Source organism: Scardinius erythrophthalmus (genome assembly GCF_964197995.2).
Source record: "Scardinius erythrophthalmus genome assembly, chromosome: 15".
Lineage (NCBI taxonomy): Eukaryota > Metazoa > Chordata > Actinopteri > Cypriniformes > Leuciscidae > Scardinius > Scardinius erythrophthalmus.
Window position 1 is genome coordinate 17,932,618 of NC_138235.1, and position 18,576 is coordinate 17,951,193.

Here is an 18,576-nt window from a genome sequence, read left to right on the forward strand (position 1 = left end):
AATCAGCGAAGGGTATGTTGAAATTTGACCAATGGGAGAGAGGAATCTAAAATTTGACCAACAGAGGAAGAGATTCTTCTGTTATAATAAATTCCACGCAACAGTGCACAAGATTATAATTAATTGTAAATAAATATCAGTATTATTCTAAATATCAGTATTTATGGTAAGGAAGAAATGCTAGATTAACTTTATTGATATACGTTACCCACTATAAGCTCATTAATTACTACTGAACTGTAGAACTTTTATTATATTACAGGGGGTTCTGATGTTATGAATAAAATAGCCTAGCTAATAGCGCAAGTAATGATGAATAATTATTTGAAGAACGTTGCTAAGACTACATCAAGTACATATTTAATTTCAATGTAACTACACGTCTTTGCCTGCGGTGTCGCTCTTGGATGCTCAAGATCCAGTCAGTGAATCTTTGATTTCCTTTGATTTAAAATACTGCACCAGTATCTTGTGACAATTGAGTGTCATATTGTGTTAATATAAATCATTTATTTGATGTTATGAAAAATAATGTAGGTAGATATTAATAATAATTTAGCAAATGAGACCTTAATTCCTAGAAGAAGTTGCTCTTTGGATGCTGTTTCAAGAAAGATCCAGTGATTCGAATCCTTTCAATTCGTTTGCCATAAAAGAATAATTCAGAGTAGAGTTTATTTCTGTAGAATTAAGGGCTGCATCAAAAATGGCATACTTCAGTAGGCTAGGTGAAAAACAGTTGGCTATGTGACAAAAGAGGAATGCCCGAATTCATAGTTCATATAAAAGAGCATGCAGGGAGAAATTACCCAGATAACCTACTTCTGCCGAGATTCTGAAGTGTGCATTCGATTGACACTTTACTATCCCATGAATCCACAGGACAGTATTTGTGAATGGCAGTGAAGCTACGTAACTGATGCTGGGAGGTATCATGCATGATAATGACAACATGGCGAATGTACATCTGGATTACATTCATACTACACACACTCATACTAGAACATACTTTTTTAGCGAAATAAGTACCTACTCCAGAGAGTATGTGATTTCGGACACAGGCAAGGCTCGTTCACACCAAGGTTAATAATAGGTGCAGGGATGACATATTTTTGTAGGCAAACCCAGAAGTTAGCATCACCATGGTTCTCTCAACAAAAACCCAATAGGTTTTTTCCATTGGCTTTGGACTACTGCAGAAAATAAGGTCTGTCTAATAAAAGCTTATACTTTTATTTTTTCATTGTGATAATCTTCACAAATGAACAATGAATGAACAAATGAACACAAATTAACTTTTATGAATTTTGAAGTGTGAATACAATCTGCAGAATTCAAAAGCTAAACGTTGGCTATAAACGAATTACACCACGGTCACATGGCTTCAACGCTGTCACCATCACTAATCTTTCGTCAAGTCTATGTTTAAAAACATTTTTTCTGAAAGTTTGAGTTATAATAGTTTGCAAGACAGAGATTAGAAACAGAACGAGGCTGTGGAGGCAGGCTAGTGAGGAGATGAGTTAGCCTAACCTTGTTCGGCTGATGATGTTCAATGTCCCATGACAGACTCTGTAGTCCCATTTAGCCCAAGACCGCCTTTTACAAGACAAGTAAAACCTTAGACATGCTAATTTAAGAGTAAGTGTGGAGAATTATATTTAAATGACTCACAAGAGAGTATTACTGATGGATGGCATTAAGAGGGTATTACTGCCCACTTACCCTTAAATGAGGGTTGAAGGGGTCTAAAATCATTTAATTTATTCATGAATAAGATTCAGTCCAGTTTAATTCAATAAGTTTATGAACACAATCCAAATGTTGCTTAGCCTCAAAACACTCAGCGAAGGGGTTAAGGTTCATTTACGCCATTTCGACTTGTAAAAAGTGCTCACGTCCTCCTCGTAGAGCTCGTAATTACAGCTTGTAAGATGGAAGTTTTCGGAGAGCTGCTACTTGTACCACATGACCACTGCAGATTCATTTAGGCGTTGATGGTGTCACATAGAAAATCATAATTTCCAGTCTGAGGACGTGAAGAGCTCCGAATAAAACGTCATGTGTTGTCATATCGAGTCTATGGTAATTACGACATGGCGTGAATGCAGAATTATTAAAGGGTTAGTTCACCCAAAAATTTAAATGATTTCATTAATTACTCACTCTAACATCGTTCCAAACCCGTAAGACTTTAGTTTATGTTCGAAACACAAATGAAGATCTTTTTGATGAAATCTGAGAGCTTTCAGCTACAGCTACACTACGACAGACACTTTCACGCTTCAGAAAGTTTATAAAGAGATCATAAAACTGTCCAAATTTTCTGAAGAGACAATATCGCTTTATATGTGATGGACAGATTGAATTTAGGCATTTATTTTATAAACACTGATCAGCGAACATAAGCAGAAGCTCACCCGAACCTGCATGACGCATGAGAATGAACCTCATTGGTTCTTGCTGAAGCTCAAACGTGCTGCGTAAAATGAGAATGAACCTCAATGGTTCTTGCTGAAGCTCAAACGTGCTGCGTAACATGAGAATGAACCTCCTTGGTTCTTGCTGAAGCTCAAACGTGCTGCGTAACATGAGAATGAACCTCATTGGTTCTTGCAGAAGCACAAACGAGCTACGTAACACGAGGATGAACCTCATTGGTTCTTACAGACGCACAAACGAGCTGTGTAACTCAAGAATGAACCTCACTGGTTCTTGCTGAAGCTCAAACGTGCTGCGTAACACGAGAATGAACCTCATTGGTTCTTACAGAAGCTCAAACGTGCTGCGTAACACGAGAATGAACCTCATTGGTTCTTGCAGAAGCTCAAACGTGCTGCGTAACACGAGAATGAACCTCACTGGTTCTTGCAGAAGCTCAAACGTGCTGCGTAACACGAGAATGAACCTCATTGGTTCCTGCAGAAGCTCAAACGTGCTGCTTATGACGAGAATGAACCTCATTGGTTCCTGCAGAAGCTCAAACGAGCTGCGTAACATGAGAATGAACCTCATTGGTTCTTGCAGAAGCTCAAACAAGCTGCGTAACACGAGAATGAACCTCATTGGTTCCTGCAGAAGCTCAAACGAGCTGCGTAACATGAGAATGAACCTCATTGGTTCTTGCAGAAGCTCAAACAAGCTGCGAAGCACGAGAATGAACCTCACTGGTTCTTGCAGAAGCACAAACAAGCTGCGTAACACGAGAATGAACCTCATTGGTTCTTGTAGAAGCTCAAACGAGCTGCGTAACACGAGAATAAACCTCATTGGTTCTCGCTGAAGCTCAAACGAGCTGCTTAACGCGAGAATGAACCTCATTGGTTCTTGCTGAAGCTCAAACGAGCTGCTTAACGCGAGAATGAACCTCATTGGTTCTTGCAGAAGCTCAAACGAGCTGCGTAACGCGAGAATGAACCTCATTGGTTCTTGCAGAAGCACAAACGAGCTGCTTAACGCGAGAATGAACCTCATTGGTTCTTGCAGAAGCTCAAACGAGTTGCGTAACACGAGAATGAACCTCATTGGTTCTTGCAGAAGCTCAAACAAGCTGCGTAACGCGAGAATGAACCTCATTGGTTCTTGCTGAAGCTCAAACGTGCTGCGTAACACGAGAATGAACCTCATTGGTTCTTGCAGAAGCACAAACGAGCTGCGTAACACGAGAATGAACCTCATTGGTTCTTGCAGAAGCTCAAACGAGCTGCGTAACACGAGAATGAACCTCATTGGTTCTTGCTGAAGCTCAAACGTGCTGCGTAACACGAGAATGAACCTCATTGGTTCCTGCAGAAGCTCAAACGAGCTGCGTAACACGAGAATGAACCTCATTGGTTCTTGCAGAAGTTCAAACGAGCTGCGTAACACGAGAATGAACCTCATTGGTTCTTGCAGAAGCACAAACGAGCTGCGTAACACGAGAATGAACCTCATTGGTTCTTGCAGAAGCACAAACGAGCTGCGTAACGCGAGAATGAACCTCATTGGTTCTCGTTGAAGCTCAAACGTGCTGCGAAGCACGAGAATGAACCTCATTGGTTCTTGCAGAAGCACAAACAAGCTGCGTAACACGAGAATGAACCTCATTGGTTCTTGCAGAAGCTCAAACGAGCTGCGTAACACGAGAATAAACCTCATTGGTTCTTGCTGAAGCTCAAACGTGCTGCGTAACACGAGAATGAACCTCATTGGTTCCTGCAGAAGCTCAAACGAGCTGCGTAACACGAGAATGATCCTCATTGGTTCTTGCAGAAGTTCAAACGAGCTGCGTAACACGAGAATGAACCTCATTGGTTCTCGCTGAAGCTCAAACGTGCTGCGTAACACGAGAATGAACCTCATTGGTTCTTGCTGAAGCTCAAACGTGCTGCGTAACAAGAGAATGAACCTCATTGGTTCTTGCTGAAGCTCAAACGTGCTGCGTAACAAGAGAATGAACCTCATTGGTTCTTGCAGAAGCACAAACGAGCTGCGTAACGCGAGAATGAACCTCATTGGTTCTCGCTGAAGCTCAAACGTGCTGCGTAACACGAGAATGAACCTCATTGGTTCTTGCAGAAGCACAAACGAGCTGCGTAACACGAGAATGAACCTCATTGGTTCTTGCAGAAGCTCAAACGAGCTGCGTAACACGAGAATGAACCTCATTGGTTCTTGCTGAAGCTCAAACGTGCTGCGTAACACGAGAATGAACCTCATTGGTTCCTGCAGAAGCTCAAACGAGCTGCGTAACACGAGAATGAACCTCATTGGTTCTTGCAGAAGTTCAAACGAGCTGCGTAACACGAGAATGAACCTCATTGGTTCTTGCAGAAGCACAAACGAGCTGCGTAACACGAGAATGAACCTCATTGGTTCTTGCTGAAGCTCAAACGTGCTGCGAAACATGAGAATGAACCTCATTGGTTCTTGCAGAAGCACAAACGAGCTGCGTAACGCGAGAATGAACCTCATTGGTTCTCGTTGAAGCTCAAACGTGCTGCGAAGCACGAGAATGAACCTCATTGGTTCTCGCAGAAGCACAAACAAGCTGCGTAACACGAGAATGAACCTCATTGGTTCTTGCAGAAGCTCAAACGAGCTGCGTAACACGAGAATAAACCTCATTGGTTCTTGCTGAAGCTCAAACGTGCTGCGTAACACGAGAATGAACCTCATTGGTTCCTGCAGAAGCTCAAACGAGCTGCGTAACACGAGAATGAACCTCATTGGTTCTTGCAGAAGTTCAAACGAGCTGCGTAACACGAGAATGAACCTCATTGGTTCTTGCAGAAGCACAAACGAGCTGTGTAACACGAGAATGAACCTCATTGGTTCTTGCTGAAGCTCAAACGAGCTGTGGAACACGAGAATGAACCTCATTGGTTCTTGCTGAAGCTCAAACGAGCTGCGTAACGCGAGAATGAACCTCATTGGTTCTCGCAGAAGCTCAAACGAGCTGTGGAACACGAGAATGAACCTCATTGGTTCTTGCTGAAGCTCAAACGTGCTGCGTAACACGAGAATGAACCTCATTGGTTCTTGCAGAAGCACAAACGAGCTGCGTAACACGAGAATGAACCTCATTGGTTCTCGCTGAAGCTCAAACGAGCTGCGCAACATGAGAACGAACCTCATTGGTTCTTGCAGAAGCTCAAACGTGCTGCGTAACGTGAGAATGAACCTCATTGGTTCTCGCTGAAGCTCAAACGAGCTGCGTAACACGAGAATGAACCTCATTGATTCTCGCTGAAGCTCAAACGTGCTGCGTAACACGAAAATGAACCTCATTGGTTCTCCCTGAAGCTCAAACGAGCTACGTAACACGAGAATGAACCTCATTGGTTCTCGCTGAAGCTCAAACGTGCTGCGTAACACGAGAATGAACCTCATTGGTTCTCCCTGAAGCTCAAACGTGCTGCGTAACACGAGATTGAACCTCATTGGTTCTCGCTGAAGCTCAAACGTGCTGCGTAACGCGAGAATGAACCTCATTGGTTCTTGCAGAAGCACAAACGAGCTGCGTAACGCGAGAATGAACCTCATTGGTTCTTACAGAAGCTCAAACGTGCTGCGTAACACAAGAATGAACCTCATTGGTTCTTGCTGAAGCTCAAACGAGCTGCGTAACGCGAGAATGAACCTCATTGGTTCTCGCTGAGGCTCAAACGTGCTGCGTAACACGAGAATGAACCTCATTGGTTCTTGCAGAAGCACAAACGAGCTGCGTAACGCGAGAATGAACCTCATTGGTTCTTGCTGAAGCTCAAACGAGCTGCGTAACACGAGAATGAACCTCATTGGTTCTCGCTGAAGCTCAAACGTGCTGCCGCTGCGTAACACGAGAATGAACCTCATTGGTTCTTGCAGAAGCACAAACGAGCTGCGTAACACGAGAATGAACCTCATTGGTTCTTGCTGAAGCTCAAACGAGCTGCGTAACACGAGAATGAACCTCATTGGTTCTTGCAGAAGCACAAACGAGCTGCTTAACGCGAGAATGAACCTCATTGGTTCTTGCTGAAGCTCAAACGAGCTGCGTAACACGAGAATGAACCTCATTGGTTCTTGCTGAAGCTCAAACGTGCTGCGTAACACGAGAATGAACCTCATTGGTTCTCCCTGAAGCTCAAACGTGCTGCGTAACACGAGATTGAACCTCATTGGTTCTCGCTGAAGCTCAAACGTGCTGCGTAACACGAGAATGAACCTCATTGGTTCTTGCAGAAGCACAAACGAGCTGCGTAACGCGAGAATGAACCTCATTGGTTCTTACAGAAGCTCAAACGTGCTGCGTAACACGAGAATGAACATCATTGGTTCTTGCAGAAGCACAAACGAGCTGCGTAACGCGAGAATGAACCTCATTGGTTCTTACAGAAGCTCAAACGTGCTGCGTAACACGAGAATGAACCTCATTGGTTCTTGCTGAAGCTCAAACGAGCTGCGTAACGCGAGAATGAACCTCATTGGTTCTCGCTGAAGCTCAAACGTGCTGCGTAACACGAGAATGAACCTCATTGGTTCTTGCAGAAGCACAAACGAGCTGCGTAACATGAGAATGAACCTCATTGGTTCTTGCAGAAGCACAAACGTGCTGCGTAACACAAGAATGAACCTCATTGGTTCTCGCTGAAGTTCAAACGAGCTGCGTAACGCGAGAATGAACCTCATTGGTTCTCGCTGAAGCTCAAACGTGCTGCGTAACACGAGAATAAACCTCATTGGTTCTTGCAGAAGCACAAACGAGCTGCGTAACATGAGAATGAACCTCATTGGTTCTTGCAGAAGCTCAAACGTGCTGCGTAACACAAGAATGAACCTCATTGGTTCTCGCTGAAGTTCAAACGAGCTGCGTAACGCGAGAATGAACCTCATTGGTTCTCGCTGAAGCTCAAACGTGCTGCGTAACACGAGAATGAACCTCATTGGTTCTTGCAGAAGCACAAACGAGCTGCGTAACATGAGAATGAACCTCATTGGTTCTTGCAGAAGCACAAACGAGCTGCGTAACGCGAGAATGAACATCATTGGTTCTTGCAGAAGCACAAACGAGCTGCGTAACACGAGATTGAACCTCATTGGTTCTTGCTGAAGCTCAAACGTGCTGCGTAACACGAGAATGAACCTCATTGGTTCTTGCTGAAGCTCAAACGAGCTGCGTAACACGAGAATGAACCTCATTGGTTCTTGCTGAAGCTCAAACGTGCTGCATAACACGAGAATGAACCTCACTGGTTTTTAAGCTCAAACATGCTTGAGCTTCCGCTTAACACAACTGATGTGCGAGTTGATGAATGTTTATGTGAATAAAAGCCTAAATTCAATCTGTTCAGCGTATAAGCTGTCTATGGAGGAAATCTTTTAGATTTTATCAAAAAGATCTTAATTTGTGTTCCGAAGATACGGGTTTAGAACGACATGAGGGTGAGTATTGACAGAATTTTCCTTTTTGGGTGAACTATCCCTTTGATATTCCTTCACATAAATCACTACCATTTTCTTATACTATTGTGTGTTTTAAAATCGTCATGAAATAGACTTTGCAATAGTCTTTTAGTGCATGTATACGAGTGATACTTTTCGAACAAGAAAAAATGTAGGTTGGGATTTTGATTTTGTCCTCTGGGAATTGATTTGATCGTGATTTGCTGTAAGTGACAGGTTTTTGTCCCGCCCTCTTTATCAGAGAAGAGATGTCACTGCATGATAGGGGGTAAGTTAAAGACACATGCATTAAAATAATAATAATAATAATGATGATGATGATAATGATGATGATGATGTGCACGGATAAATCATTTACAATAAATAATGCAATGTTACTTTAAAAACAAAAACAAGAATTAGCCTATCAATTTTTATTTCAAGGGACATTAAAAGAGTCGTTCCGTTCAAAAACACCGATTCGTTCCGAACGAAACACTAGGCTACTAAGGTCTACTGTTTATAAAAAGCCCAAATGAATGAATTCAATTATGAAAGCACTGTAAAAAACGTCATGCGCTAGCATCCTGTGATTCAGAACGGATGCTCGCTTGTCAGTGGGTCATTGTGGAGTGGATAAAGGTGGCATCTGCGCGCACGCGTGCACACACAAATACCCCAGCCCTTATGACAGACACACTCGGTCTCCCTCCCTCATGCACACACACACAGTGACTGTAAAGGGTTCCAATTCAGCATGCCTGCTGCTGGATGCTCTTAGACCGAGACACATTCGCCTCACCTTCGGGTTTGACTGCCCCAGAAAGGGATTTCAATATTTTATTTCTAGCTCCTCATGGCTTCATCGGACGGAATAGACAAATGTCTTCTGCACAGAGGCAGATCTCAAAGTGACCCGAACATCCTCAGCGAGTCTGGCATTGATCTCTCGCACAGCGCAGGTAAGATGATGCATTTATTGTCTGGAGATGCCATTAGAATGAGCGCTTTTCATTTCCACGCGCGATGGAGGTGAAAGTGGTTCCATAATCTGCGCTAATAGCTCCCACTTTCATTTGAATGTTGTTTGCTGCACGATTGAGATCAATCAAATTACGCCGCATGTGATGCTCTTGTCTGTATCCCGTTGAAATGCATCTGGGTACCATAGTAATATTTCCCCACGGACCTGTGTTATAGTTGCTATAACGAGACGTTGAGAGAAAGAGAGACAAAACAGCATAGCAGACAGTATAGAGATTATGTACCCAACTGTGGCTTATGCTACAATTCAAAATGAGCAGACAAAAAGATTTAGATCCTTTTTTTTCATTGTGGGAGGATCCGCGTTGTCTTTTGTCTCGTGCACATCCTTCCGTGTGCAATCTCTGTTAGCATTTAATACAGGTTTGCTATGGAAGACCTGATGAAATGAGATGCATTTTTTTTGCTGCTTTGGCAACATTGCCAACAGTGTCTGATACCTTGGTTCCGCACTGAGACTGCGCATTCATGCATTCAACAGAGCAGGTCAATGGTGTCTCCAGAAGAAACTGATGTAGTCCCAGCCGTGATGTTTCTTGATGCTGTACAAAAAGCACATCTCATAGAGTATATGATTTGGAGTATTTTAGTGTGGTCTGAAACAGCTTGTGTCTATTCATTGTCATCGTAGAATGGGTGAATGTCTGGGTCATATTACACCCTAAATTCAGAGGAAAGAAATACAAGACTGTACTATAATCGGAAACTAGAAATAGAAGCCAAGTAAAATTAAGCCCGAAATTTTTGTGCTTTTTGTGACAGTTAACCACATTTCTGCTCCCAATTCTCATTACTGTGATGTACAACATAATAATATAGTATTGAAAAATGTATTTATGCAACAGTAAGCAGTAATTGTTGCTTTGCTTTAATTCTGCTAAATATTCAATATATTATTTGATATATTTATCTCTATAGCAGGGACGATTCTAGGATTTCGATATTGGGAGTGCTCAGCCCCCAATTAGTGTTTGATTATTTTTTATTTTTTTTTATATTAGGGTAGGCAGGAACAATACATTCAGTGGGTTCTACCTAAACCCCTCAATATTGATTTTATTTCAAATAATTTTAACTAGCCAGATCATATTACTGTAATTGTCTAGATTAGCAATGTTTAATCTGCCCTATTTTAAACCATGCCTTTTTTTGTTTTCTAATAAAACAATAATAATAACATCACATGATTCTATCAATTTGCTACTTCTATAATTCAAATTGACATCAAAAACTACAATTTCTTGACTCTAAGGGTACGTTTACATGACAACGTTGTACTAAAAAGTAAAACGGAAAGGTTTTTCCATTGCGTTTTCGCATACAGACGACAACGTTGTCAAAACGAACCCACGTTCACAAGGATCTGCGAAAACGAGAAACGCTTTATTATTGATGCCAGGCCAGCAGATAGCGATGTCACTTTGTAAAGAAACACAACACGCCTGTAGACTGAACACGTAATACGCATGTGCATGATTTCATGATGTCGCTTTTTGTAGTTTGAGACGATACGAGGATCATTTTCAAAAAATTCCACTTTGAAACCCGTTTTCAAAAGTTTGCGTTTTCAGGCCGCCTAAACGTAGTAATTGAACAGCCAAAATGCATGTTTTAATTGAAAACATTGTAAACAGCCCCTAATGTTAATAAATGTGTCACAATCAACTGCCGGGTCATTATTTAGTAGAACGAAATACTTGCATGATGTTTCTCTGTCTCTGTCATTCACTCTGATAAGCAGTTTAAATGAGTGCGTTGACCGATTGCTGTCTGTCACTGCACTGAAAAACAATATTTCCATGATTTGTTGTCATGTTGTTCAGATAACATAATATTTGAGTTTCTGTTGAATAAACTAGTCTCGTGTTTTGTATTAAAGGTAGGGTAGGTAATTTCAGAGAGGCTAGCAAAAGCAAGTTAGCTTTAAAAGATCCCACCCTTTCTTCAGAGCGTCTCCAAAACCACACTTCCTTCAAAACTCATGAACGAGTGCAGCAGAGTCTGCAAAGCTTCACGAGAGACGGCGTTAAACTACCTCATGTCTTAAAGCATAAGCTCGTTGTTTTCGTTCAGGAGGAACTGTAAAAGGCGGCTGCTGTTTGTTTGCGGCGCTTGGTGACTATCTGTCTACAACTCTGCACTCTCATGAAACGTTGTTTCGCGTGATGTTTGCACGAGCAGGTGTGCGGAGGTATGCAAACACATGGGTTGACAGGCAGGTAGGGCATCCTATCATTGCATTGTAATAAAAAGTGTTTATGAAAAACATTGCCCAACCTTAGGGCTGTTACGGTGAAGGAATTTCCCTTGCGGTAACTCAATAGCGGTATTATCGCCATTTATTTGGATTTATTTATATTTATTTGTTGCTATATAAATAAGTGTTACGATGTGGTCCGCATGCACAAAAAAGTTTTCAGTAACCAATGTAACCGAAACTAAACAGCGTCTCTGCGCATTGAAAGGCTGTCACTCAGCGCGCAGTTACATTGTTACGGAAACAGACTGTCTTTGACTGAGTCATTAAACCGTTCATTCAACGTACACGTTCAAAAATGCTGATTCATTTTGCTCCACTGATGCTCCACTTACTAGAGACCAATGGCATTGATTCAATTTGTGATTCGCCCCACAAATTTTTTCCCCCCCGTGGCTTCCTCGCGCTGTGGAATGCTGACCGACGCTGACGCCATTCATGGTAAATACCCTTAAACTTTAAAAGGGTGATACGACAAATATTTTGCTTTCCTTAGACACCGCAACCTTTTCACGAATATGACTTGACCTCAAAGACAGACGCAGGTAATCGCACGCGCTCAGTCGATCTCTCATTCACTGTCTGTTTAGGCCTAAGTGCAAATCCACAAAGCCTCTGTACAAAATCACCATGATAAACAGTCTTGTTATCATTATTAACTTATTTAACATTCAATACACATGCACGAAGTTCAAAACAAGAAGGGTAGCCTACAGCCTTATGAAAAAAGAAAACGCGTGAATATCGCGGTTACTTGCAGTCCTCTGCGGTTGGTTTGTTAGTAGTGCGGTACTACAATATTACGGTTATTGCGACAGCCCTACCTACCCTACCTTTAACTCAGATTTTTATGAACTAAAAATGTTAAGGCAACCAGGTTAGGCTACTTACTTTTTAAGTTTAACCAACCAAAACAATCTGTTACTTTGATTTCCTATTCTCACTGTAAAGCTGCTTTGAAACAATCTATATTGTTAAAAGCGCTATATAAATGAAGGTGACTTGACTTGACTTTAATCATTTCTGTGCATGATGTTAATCTAATGCCACATCCACAATAACACGTTTTAATGCGTTTGAAGTTATTACCTATTTAAAATAAGTGCCTACTCTCTGAGATTCCGATTCCAATGAATTTCAAAGGGGACTGAGGCCATTACAAATTTGTGTACAGATTATAGAGCTAATCACAAATTTATATATACATTTTTACTGTAAAACTGTTGTGATAATCACCACTGAGAATAAGAATTACAAAAGTATTAATGTAGTATGTATATATATATATATATATATATATATATATATATATATACATATATAAAATGTCAGGCATTCATGATGCCAAGTGTCTTTTTGGACTGGAAATAATGCACAACGACCAATCAATCCTGTTCTGTCTTGGGAAAGATTAAGAGAAAATGGCAGTTGATCTTTTTCAATCTGAACTTAAAATCTATTGTGAGGAAGATAACTTCTTTGAATCCCCCACAGTCACAATCACCTTTAGGTGTATTGGATTTTTCTGTGTGGACCACTGTTTCATCATGGCTGTGCTACCAATCAATAAGACCAAGAGTCAAGTTAACCGTACTCTTTTTAGTGATGAAAAAAATCTGATGTAACATTACATATGCAGGTACTTCCACTCTGCCAGTGTGGGAGCAGCGCATTTTTACAAGAGACTGTTCACTGTTGAGTGCAGGTATTTTTAGGCCTTTAAATACAGAGGAGATGCACTTCTAGATTAATGTTGCTCAGATGCTCAGCAGTTATATTGACAAAGGGTTGCTTTGAGTGACACTTTAATGTTTATCTTAAAAATAATGCATTTGATGAATTATGTTTGCATTAAAATGTCTGTATTACAGGAGCACAGGGAAGACTGATGGTGCTAAGAAAGATATGCGAGCTGTAAGAGAGCGAGATTGAAATAGAGAGAGAGGGAGTAATCGAGTGAGTCTGGCAAGCTTTACTAGTGCTTTTCTGGTACTCATCGAGTAGCTCCGGTGGTTGGTACTGTGGGTGATGCATCATTCTGATCCTGAGCTAAACATTCATTTATTAAATGTCTGAACGATATGTGACCATTCTCTCGAGTGCACATCATGAAGACTGCTGCATCACGATTTAACAATGTGGATGTTCACGCCGCTCACAGATGCCTGTTAACACTTCGGTTTGTGATGATGCTGTTTTAGCACTTTCCTTCTTCATAAGAAAATCTGTCATTGCATTTCATCATTCCACACTCTTAAAAATAAAGGTTCTTTACTGCCATTGATGGTTTCATGAAGAATCTTTAACATCCAATTAAACTTTCCATTTCACAAAAAGGCTCTGTAGGTTCACACCTAGGCGTGTTTGCTCCGCAGGAACCTTAAATGATTTCATTTATGGGGGAATAAGGGTGTGTTCACACTTGGCAGGTTTGGTTGGATTAAAACGAACTCTGGTGCGGTTGCTTTTAGTGCGGTTCATTTGAACAAGTGTGAACGCTGCCATCCGAACCCTGGTGCTCCCCAAACAAGCAGACCGAGACCCCTTAAAAGATGGGTCTCTGTCCATTTCCCAAAAAACTCTGGTGCGGTTTGAATGATATATGAATATGAACACGGACCAAAGACATGTAAACGAACCAAAAATGGGACATTTTGTCACAAGATGCTGTACGAAAAGATACGTAAGAAAAGCCAACCAATAGGGTTTTGAACAAATGCCTTTAGGTTCAGTATTTTAAGGTTTGTTGTTAAAATGCCAATGTGAACGCTAAGTGGACAAGGACTAAATGTTTTTTTCTTTTGGTCCATATCAAACAAACCGAACTACAAGTGTGAACACACCCTAAATTAGCATCTACTTCAGAGTAGAGTTAGAGTATAACCCAGCACAATAGGAACTACCAGTGACGTTGATTGGCCGAACACATGCCATACAAAACATTGGCATCTGACATTTTTATAACCATGTAAACACGCAGTTTACATATTATTCCACAAACTAACTCCATGAACATGGAAAATAGTGATAGATGGAGTGGCGCTGAAGTTCAGGCACTTCTGAATGCTGCGCTTAAATGACGTCGCTGTCGACCGGCTTACATCACTTCAGGGTTTCTACTGGTGGTGCGAATGCAACCGTGAAAATGGCCCTAGGGAAAAATTTAGTTCTCTGCAGACCGCCCTGGTGACTAGTTCCTAGAACTGAGTTCCTATAACTACCTAGTGCGAAAGCACCTACTTAAATGAATGTATACTGTACATATACTGTATATGTATATATATATATATATACTGTATATGTATATATATATATATATATATATATATATATATATATATATATAATGAATATATTACTAAAATAATTTACTTCTTTAGAAATAAAATCCTGTGATCAAAGCTGAATTTTCTGCATCATTACTCCAGTCACATGATTCTTCAGAAATCATTCTATGATGATTTTCTGCTAAAGAAACATTTCTTATTATCATCAGTATGAAAACCATTAAAAATGTCTTTTCTGACACTTTTCATCAATTTAATCCTTGCTGATTATTATATCATAGTAATTATATTATATATTTATTTATATATATATGAATTTATGTTGACGCACATAATGACATACCATGACTTGATTATGGATTATGGATATCACTTATGGTTTGATTGTAACACCCTGATTTTACTTTTATGGTCTGACCACTTTTGCATCAAAGGACTAATTTGTCTACACAACTATCTCAGCATGTAGTTCTCTTGCCCACAGCTCTCAGAGGTGCGTTAACCTTTTAAACTCTGCTCGATATGTCAAAGAATGCTTCAAGACAGCGCAGGGAGACGTATATAATCATGACTGAGATCTGATTTGTCCCATAAGATTATCATCAAGTTCATTAAAAGAGTCTTAAATTTAGATACGATGCACCACATCACTTCACACCTATTTACACATTAAAAGTGTCTTCTCAGCTTGCGTGAACTTCTTGCCCTTGAAAATGAGATGAAAATGAACCATTTTGGTGAAAGCTTAATTGAGATAAAATGAACATTTTGGGGTGTGCAAGACAGAGAAATACTTTTTTCAATACTTTATATATTACATATATTATCTATGTATGAGTAATTTCTTAGATGATCTCCAGCACACAAACCAGTATGCACTGAATATTTCATTCCACCATCTTCTTAAGGACGTTGTTTTAAAGTCAATATGAAACGGATGTTGTGATGATCTTTTCTTCCCTGTTGGGACGTATATCTGAATGAAACGTCTTCTCGGACTTGATTTTGTCCATTGGGAATTGATTGAATGGTTGCGGTTTGCAATTGGTCGATATCATGCGAGTGACAGGTTGTCCCGCCCTCACGCCTAGAAACACGTCATCACAGAAGAGAAGAGAAAGGAAGCTAGTCAAGGGCACGTGAAATAAAAAAAATGATGGTGTGCATGGATAAATCATTTATAATAAATATTGCAATATTCCATAAAAAAAAAATGATTTCATGTCGACTAATAGCTATACTCACTTTTATAATCTCAGTCTCTCACTCATACTGAGCTATGTAATCAAGTTCCTTGTACAGAACACATAACATTACATGAGGTTCGCACAAAGGCCGCTTTCTGAGGTGGGCTATGACTCATCATCAGCTTCTCTTGTGCAGGCTGGTGCAAACACTTCTTCACCTGGGTGTGTTTATTGCCAAACACAGTGTCTGATGAAAAGGTCTGGCCCAGAAAGTCCTTGATATCTCTTTTCTTGCATCTTTCACTTCTTTGGGAGGATTTGCATAAAACGTTATTGTTTCAGACTGACTGTGATTGTGTTCTTAAGAAGATGGTGGAATTTTCCTGTGTTTGCTTGAAAGGCAGTGTCAGTGTTTCACTAAAAAAGCTACTTTCATTTGTGCCGCTGTCGTCGCTGATATGAGCAGTTGTCTTTTAAGAGTAAGAACTTTTAAGAGTAGATGAAACGTAGAAGGAAAGCACAAGCTCAGACATTAGCCTAGCTGACAGATCTTGGTCATAACTGCTTGTATGTATTTTGATGTTTCATTTTTGTTGCTTATTCAGTATCCACCAATAAATTTGTGTGATATTCTATCTTGACATGCAGTGCACTAAATTCTTCATATAGGCAGCATCTGTAGATCACCACAGAAATAAATCTAATGGTTATTATACATTTTACTGTATGTTTTTTTTCTCACCACCAGGATTTTGCAAGCCCTTTTTTTCTCCTTTTAATTTTTGTGGCCTAAAATAACTGAATTTGTTGCATCTTTTCTCAAGAATTGCAGCGATATTTGTAGCGTTTTTGTGGTGAAAACCAGCAGTAATCGTGATTCTTATATAATTGGTGTTAGTGACAGGAAAGAGTACAGAATCTCCAGATGAAAACAAAGCCGAAGAAGAAGCAGAAACATGCGATAGAAGCATTGCTTATGCATATCTAGAATAACACAATCAAACATTAAACAGCATATGGATCAAAACTGCCTAACGTTACTGAATGAAATGTCTACCCAGCTTTGGAGGTGTTGATGGACTCGATCTACTCCATCTATGTTTTGATCATTGTTCTGAATCCGATCTGGATGTAGTCCTTGACAAAAAAGTGATTTTCTCAGCTTTTTGTTCAAAAGGCTGCTTTTTTGCTCTTTTGGACGAGTCTCGTGCATGACGCGGCATTCTAAAAACACAGCGCTGACGTTAAAATAAATTGAACTTTTTAAAAACGCACCTCGAGACCTTGCGTTCCCCCCCCCCCCCCCCAGTCCACTGTCTGCATCTTGCATTTTTCAAAGCAAAAACTTGTTCTGGGTGAATGGCCTTTACTCACATTCAAGTGTTGATAAAAAAAGAAAAATTATCAAAAATGCTGGCGCTGACTGGCAACTTTTTTTTTTTTAATGCTGATGGGGAAAGAGTTAAATGCTGCCATTGCAAATTCCTGGATACATTTGACAAAATATGGTGTTTTTATAATGCAATACAATAGTCACAAAGTCATTGGTTGCCAGGTTGTTGCTAGGTGTTTTGAGTTGTGGCTTGCTGGCAGATAAAAAGCCCACCTCTTTATGATATTTTGGTACCTTGATATGTGACTTGGGTGCCTCCAAGTCTCACACTTACTTCAGTGTAAGTATGTGAAAAGAAATATCACACTCTCCACAACAAACCACATAATTAGGTGTCAGTAGCTCAAATGTGTGAGACAGTTATGTGCTGAAGTTCAATACTTAGGTTAAAGGTGTTTTCAAATCCCTAACCCTAAGTATGAACAACAGTGGTTCTTGCCTTCGCAAAGATGCTAACAAGTAACAACAACATTGTTGCTATAATTCCCTCATGCGGTGGCTTCTGCCTTTAAAAATCCTTAGGTGTCATTCTAGCTTGAGATTGTCTTTCCTCAATGCAGACTAAGGTATATGCACAGCATAGTGTACAAGAGGAGACAAGACCTGACCTTGTCAAGCGCAGTTCAGCGGCTTCCAGCTCTCCTCATGCGTGAAAACCGAACACAACAACAAGCTCAGCGACCTCCCCAGGGATACAACACAGAGCCGATAAGGCATATGACAGTCTGTCTGTCTTTTTAGTTGTGTATATCTGAAGAAAAAAGTTGAATATTTTTGAGGTTGTGTGTGTGACAGTGACAGTGAAAGCGAGGAAAGCAGAGCTGTTTGATTTCTTATAAAACAGAGAAGTCTCAGTCATACGGTTTGATTACTGCAGCACTCAGAAATGAGCTTCACTGATTCCCTCTCATGGGTATAAACTTTTTCCAGGATGGTGGAAACAGGCAGAGACCCCAGAGCAATATAAACATGCATATTAATAATAATATATATTTCTATATGTGACCCTGGACCACAAAACCAGTCACATGGGTACATTTTTGGAAATTGAGATGTATACATCATCTGAAAGCTGAATAAATAAGCTTTCCATTGATGTATGGTTTGTTAGGATAGGAATATTTGGCCGAGATACAACTGTTTGAAAATCTGGAATCTGGGGGTGTAAAAAAATCGAAACATTGAGAAAATCGCCTTTAAAGTTGTCCATTTATATTCGCCATTGTGCTGCATTTACTCACAAAAATAAATGTTTTATATATTTACAGTTGGAAATTGACAAAATATCTTCATGGAACAAGATCTTTACTTAATATCCTAATGATTTTTAACATAAAAGAAAAATCGATAATTTTGCCCCATGCAATGTATTGTTGGCTACTACCACAAATATACCCGTGTGACTTGTGACTGGTTTTGTCGTCCAGGGTCACATATATTAAGCTACTATAAAAATTACTAAATAAAATAAAGAAGTAACTATCATAGCTCAGGACATTTTAC

General features: G+C 40.2%; 1 protein-coding gene across 1 annotated transcript in view; it reads left to right on the plus strand.

Moving 5' to 3' along the window:
* Positions 1 to 8,761: 8,761 nt before the first annotated feature.
* Positions 8,762 to 18,576, plus strand: part of phactr3a (phosphatase and actin regulator 3a) — a gene marked incomplete at its 5' end in the record, with an annotated part of 38,607 nt that continues 28,792 nt past the window's right edge. The window contains one exon of the mRNA XM_081386508.1: positions 8,762 to 8,867. Within this exon, the coding sequence (XP_081242634.1) occupies positions 8,762 to 8,867 (106 nt within the window). The remainder of the gene's footprint in view (positions 8,868 to 18,576) is intronic.